Source organism: Octopus bimaculoides, chromosome 4 (genome assembly GCF_001194135.2).
Source record: "Octopus bimaculoides isolate UCB-OBI-ISO-001 chromosome 4, ASM119413v2, whole genome shotgun sequence".
Taxonomy (NCBI): domain Eukaryota; kingdom Metazoa; phylum Mollusca; class Cephalopoda; order Octopoda; family Octopodidae; genus Octopus; species Octopus bimaculoides.
This window is the reverse complement of record NC_068984.1, coordinates 91937191-91943967: the sequence shown is the minus strand read 5'-3', so window position 1 is coordinate 91943967 and position 6777 is coordinate 91937191. Positions and strand designations below refer to the sequence as shown.

General features: G+C 34.2%; 1 protein-coding gene across 2 annotated transcripts in view; it reads right to left on the bottom strand.

The window, feature by feature from the left end:
• Positions 1–483: 483 nt before the first annotated feature.
• Positions 484–6777, bottom strand: part of LOC106875254 (uncharacterized) — a 38917-nt gene continuing 32623 nt past the window's right edge. For both annotated transcript variants that reach the window (XM_014923322.2, XM_052967250.1), the window contains one exon: positions 484–2666. In XM_014923322.2, coding sequence (XP_014778808.1) covers positions 2092–2666 — 575 coding nt within the window. In that variant the 3' untranslated portion in view covers positions 484–2091. The remainder of the gene's footprint in view (positions 2667–6777) is intronic.

Genomic DNA, 6777 nt, shown 5'->3' with positions numbered 1-6777 from the left:
TAAACGTCGCTCTTGTAAGCTTAAATCTTATAAAACTCTTTGTAACCCTTTGCTCGATAAATTTGAATCTGGGATACTAAACATGGTTAAAAGCGTCAAATTTTGTAATTTATCATTTGCCTACCGAAAACAACTGTCAAGAATCGTACACCAAATCACGAGATCTCCTAACATGCACGTCTTTTCATTCACAAGGAACTTATTAAATCCCCTTGTACGAGTATACCTACACTACAAAACAAAAATACTAAGACTGAATGACCAGTCAAATCTGCGAGAGGCAGATTTATTTAGCGCAACAAAATTCAGTTCTAATTCTCACAGTCCTTACCACTACAAGAAAAATTCCTTCCAAGCATCAATCGCATATGCAACACCCAGAACACTTTTATAACGGCATCTTAAAAACACAATATCTTAATTTGAAATCAAAGAAATTTTTAAAAACCACGTACATACAGAAATAGCAACAAAATCAATAACTTCACTAACTTCAAATTTTATTGTGTGGCATACCGTCAACAATATGCAACTTCATAATTTTCTTATTAAAACAAACGAAAACAATTTTATATCAACATAAGCTTTTTATGTATCTTTGCAAGACAAAACAAAAATACTAACAATATTTCAAGCAAAACACTGACAACATTAAGTCTTATTCGTAACTCTGTTTCTATGCTTAACACAAAAAATAACCTTCGACAAATTTTCAAAGCAATTTTAAGTAGACTGTGATATGAAATGATGATGAAGTGTAAAAGGATCGCAACATGGTCGTAATTGTTACTTTGCCCACAAATGTCAACTTTTCCCTAAGGTTCTAAATAAATTTTGTTAAATAAATTTCTAATTCCTTAAATTTATCTCCCTCCTAGGTTTTTGTTTTCTTTCTCCGACAAAATAGAAAATTTTGATTGACTGAAATTTTTCGAGTACGTGATTTAGTAGATAATCTTTTAACATTTTATAAACTTTTGCTAAGAAAACAGACGAAAAAGCAGCCATTAACAAGTCAATATAGAGACCATGAAATGTTGAAACAACTTTACAAATAGTTTAGATATTGCATTTACAATGATTATATATCAATTCTTACTAAACTGCAGCATTATCTATCAATTTTTACTAAAGTGCAGCACTAATTATCATATGGTACTTAATTAGTCGAGTCTTATATCTGAATATCATAGATATATATTAGATTGCATGAGCTAACAGTTGATATTTACGATTAACTTCTTTATTCCTAACATACTTGCTTTCCAGTAAAGTATATATGTATATTACGTTCTGATACTTTATTACTCTTTCATAAGCTATAGTGCTTGTGTGACGTTAGTCTCAACACACTACATATACATAGAGACACATTCACAAACATACAGCATTGCGCCCAAACAAGTAAATACCGAATTCAATTAAAATCTGATGCTGGAAAGATTAGAAGAAAAATATAATTTAGATAAGTAAACATAATTTCATATATTCAAAAATACTGTTACATATAAATATTTATTGCAAGAGATAAACTGAATTTTCTATTATGACAAAAGTAAATTCGTATGATATATTAAACACATTTTAAATATTTTTGTGAAAAACACTTTTATACATATAACAAATAATAACAATCTGAAGAAATGTTTTAAAGAAAACAAAAACAATGAGACTACTATACTTTCTGGTATTTGTAAACGATAAATAATTATATCTTAATAAAACTTCAAAACTGAAGATAAACGTTTTATTCCTGAGTTATAAATAACTATAAGTCAATTTTATCAAAGCAAAATATTCTAATTCTATACTGAATATAACTATCAATCATTCAGTTGTTGATGGTCTCAACATGGAAGGTTTTCCATTAATGGCAATTCTGTTTGAAAAAATTAAGGCACAAAGAAAATCTCTTTTTATTAAATAAATTGATGAGTGAACTTATGTAGATTTTGTCCTCGAGGATATGACGGCCTGTATTTTGTGAATGATTGTTAAAGGTTTACACTGAATAAGTGTTTGGAATGTTTCCAGTAAGTTACGTTTATTTTTTAAAAAACATAAATCGTATTTCCACATAAAAGAAAGAAATTATGAAATGTCTGGTCTGCCACCTGAGTTTTCTGCTGATTTACATATTGTATCTGAAAGCAATACTGGAAAAGTTGTAACTAAGGCTTCATAGGAAGGTATTTTGATAATCATCTTAGGTGATATGCCAGGAATTTTAGACATATTCACACCATCTCCAATTACAACATAAAATAAAAGTATAACATCATTCAAAATTCTTTGGATTTCATGTGTAATTTTTGGACTGTTCAAATTCACAGTACGGTCGATAAATACCATTCCGAAATGCCGCATAAAAATGTTTCTTTTTGGCAAGAAATTATTAAAATTCAGTTTGCGGAAAAGAGATGTAAAATCACCGTGTAAGAAGTTGGTAGTTTTCTTAATGATTTCTTTTTCTCCAGTTATTCCGATCCTAACATCCTGGTTAGGCAGACAGTCTTCAAATACTGTTCCAAATTGAAACTTTTTTCCAGTATTGACTTTCTTCATCGCCGCTTTTATACCCTCGAAGATAATTTGAGTCCTGTGACTGCCAAACTGATGGTTACCGACCATGAACATGACATCCGTTGGTATGGTCCTCTGACATGCTATGATACAAAGAAAAAGATACATAACAATACGATTATTGTAGTTGTGGAACGTGGATAAAACAGAATATGATCTAAAATAATATTTTGTTTCACTGAAATATATGCATACCATTGTGTGTGTGTGTGTGTGTGTCTGTGTGTGTGTGTGTGTGTGTGTGTGTGTGTATGCATACGTGTGTATGCATACGTGTGTATGCATACGTGTGTATGCATACGTGTGTATGCATACGTGTGTATGCATGCGTGTGTGTGTCTTCGTGTGTGCATGTATGTATATATGTATGCAGGCGTGTGCGTGTGCGTGTGCGTGTGCGTGTATGAAAGTGCGTGGCCTAGTGGCTATGGTGCTCCACTCACGATCGCGAGATCGTGGTTTCAATTCCCACACAGGCTGTGCGTCGTGTTCTAGAGCAAAGCACTCCATTTCACATAACTCCAGTCCACTCAGCTATAAATGGGTTACTCTGTGACCGACTGGCGTTCAGTTCAATAATGCGAAGTGCATTGTGACCAGCGCTGTATAACAACATCCGTTAGTCTGGTCATGACCGTGAGGTATGTGTGTGTGTTTGGATAGATGGGTGGATGAATGAACTGACAAACAGATAGGTAGAAAGGCAGATAGACAGACAGATAGACAGACAGGCAGACAAACAAACACACTGACAGACAGACAAGGTAGATAGATAGATAGATAGATAGATAGATAGATAGATAGATAGATAGATAGATAGATAGATAGATAGATAGATAGATAGATAGACAGTCAGATAGATAGATAGATAGATAGATAGATAGATAGATAGACAGACAGACAGTCAGATAGATAGATAGATAGATAGATAGATAGATAGATAGATAGATAAGACAGTAACATGTGAGTTGGAGATGATTTCTAGCTGGTAGTATTACCGTATACAGGCCTTTATTGCTTGACTCATACACACTTAAAACAGTAGATATAATTTAAGGGAGATTTCTTGACATTTTCCTAATGCACACGTGCCAATAAACATAATGGTCATTGAAACGAAGGTTAAGTTTATGCATCGATTTTCAGAAACAGTAAAGTGCAACTCCTGACGCAAAACCTTTTCGGTTTGTAAAAGCTGGTTTCAAAATTTTATGAAATACCTTATTTTGTATAGCTTTAAAATGACCGGTGAAGCTGCCTGTACTGATAGAGAGGCTGCTGTTAATTAATCTGACGAGCCAGAAAAAATGTGTGCCATGTTGTACTCTATGTTGATAAAGCTGGGGTTTTCTGGAAGCGCATGCCTACGAGGAAATGCTTCCGAAAATCCAAGAATTTTCAGAGGCCACGATAAGTATTTTAATTTATTTCTGATTCAGCATTCAAATAAGTTTTGAATAACTACAATCCTTCTCCAACATGGTTTATTTTTCTCAGCTGTCAAAAGATGTAACAACAGATGTAATAGTTCCAACAATGTATTTTTCCTTACAGTTCCCCAACTTAAATATTTTTGATAATGCGAGAGTAGAGTGCAATTTATTTACTCGGGCCAAATAATCAAATCAGTTAATTTCCAGGTATTTTATTTCCGAGAAACTTTTTAAAAATTGATGAAAGTAGTTAATGAGGAAGATAAACTTACAGTTAAAGACTAATGGAAAAGGTTCAACATTATGAATACAGCTGATTAATATAATCGCGTCGTGGGGTGAGGTGAAACCCTTCAGATAATAATGCTTGCAAAAACACGGCCACACTCTAATATAACTTTACAGGTTTTCTACACCGACAAAGGATGCAAGCTTTGATGACTCAGTGGATGGTGTGATTGAGTCTCATTACGAAAATCTGTCAAATCAATATCTGATGCTATAAGAACAAGAGTGGGTTGAGGCAAGAAGAGGATATAGACGCCCCTTCCCACTCCACTTTGGTTTGATCCAATGAGCAGAGTAAACACCACACACATGCACACACAGGCGCGCACACACACACACACTGGCACAAAGACACACAGATGCACACACACATACATATATATACACGACGGCTTGATTTCTCTTCTACCCGTTCTCATAGTTAGCTGAGACCTGTGCTTCATGAACAACAGATGATATATATCGCCGCCGAATACAACTTAAGCCATTAATATCTTGTGTATATGTGAATTGGTGTATGCATATGTATAGGTACGCTGTAGATAAACTTGAATTCATCTAGAGAATGTGCAAGTCACGCTTAGTGATGATTAAATTTTTCCTTTATGGTATCACATTACGCCTAGCTGTTTATATTAATTTTTAATAAACTAATTAGGATCTTTTTTAAAACGGGGGCCACATTTTTCATTAACGAAACACTTTGAAACTTGGAACACTGGTAGAATGTGTCATATAAAACATCTTTTTCTCTTAGTCTTCTTTAAAAAAAAAGAAATCCATAAGTTATTCCATGTTAAAGTTGTCATATTTCTGTAATTTCAACCAATCACTGACGTCCATTCAGCCGATATACATTAAGTGCCGACTACATAAACAAACGATTCTGAAACAATTAACCCTAACCCTAACCCTAACCCTAACCCTAGGGTTAGGGTTAGGGTTAGGGTTAGGGTTAAAGCAAATTTAAAATGAAAAAAGCAAATAAAACGAAGGTATGGAGATTAAATACGCTTTACATCGCTTAATCAGCCAAAGGAGTAAATATAAACAACTGAATACTTGTCAGTGATTGGTTGAAATTATCGAAATAAGACAATTTTTTACATGAAATAAATTCTAATACAAAAATATTTTTCTGTTCTATAACACGAAATAGATAAGTATACAAAGTTTGAAAGTCTTTCCGTACCAAAAACACTACGTAAAACATTAATGAAAAATGTGGCCCCCGTTTTAAAATAGATCCACTAATTAGCTAAATCATCCATAAATTTCTATGGTACATATATATATGCTGGCACCTGGAATAATCCACCATCAACCGTTTGAGCAGTTACCACTGACAATGCCTACGATATAGGCGAAACTAGGCCTGGTCCGGTGATCCTAGAGATGGTCATGAGGCGATTACCTCGCTTGTCAGTATATGTATATATTTGTGCTCTTTTTACAGCATTAAGAGTATTTTAACTCTTATTTCTAGTCATGGAGCTCCTTTATGGCACCACATTGTGCCAAGCTGTTTATATTAATTTGTGTGTGTGTGTGTGTGTGTGTGTGTGTGTGTGTGTGTGTATGTGTCGAGGGTTGAACAGAAAAAACACAAGTAGAAAACACAGCAAGCGAAGAGTCAACAAAAAACAACATAAGGAAAAATAGACGAAAACATAAGAAACGGAAACTGGACAAAAATAAGACACACAGAACATTCGCAGCCGATTTCCTCCTCAGTCAATGTCCATAATGTTCTAGCAGTTTCGCGCATTTTAATATCGAGGCTGCTCGGTTCAGGCAAGCACCAGAGTGAGTAAGCTTCTGGGAAAAACGAACGAATGTATACAAGAACAAAAACAAAAACAAGAAAGCTAAAAAAAATGCGTATACAATACAACGGGATGAAATAATACAAGTGCAACAGAAAAAGAATTATACATATACAACAGAAAGATGCCTTTCGGCTATACAAGAGGAAAATAATTATACATTTACAGCATAAATAACTAACAGAAAGGGTGATGCAAAGGAGAAATAGAAAATCTGAACCGACTGAGCAAGAGAACAGACAATATATGATCGGTCAGTTATAAGTCCGAAAAAATTTCACACTCTGAAAAATTTTGGGAGCAGTAATGTTTAATGTGGTCGTTTGTTATGGCTAGTTAGAAAGCTAGCATTGGTGTCATCTCTATTATTGCTCAACAATACAGGTGACGTACCAAACCTGCTGGGCTGAGGTGTATAGCACCCTTATTGATGGAGGAAATAATACAGTCTTGGTCAGCAAGGTAGTGAAAAGATCCCTGAAACGAAATTCTTCGAGGAGAAAAACCTGGGCAAGATGGAATTTTCTCCCTTTGACCGTTTCCAGTTGTGTCCGAAAAAGTAAGTTTATGTACAATTTCCGTTCACTAGTCAGCAAGCAGGAAATTCCATACTTCCAACATGAATTTATATATATATATATATATAT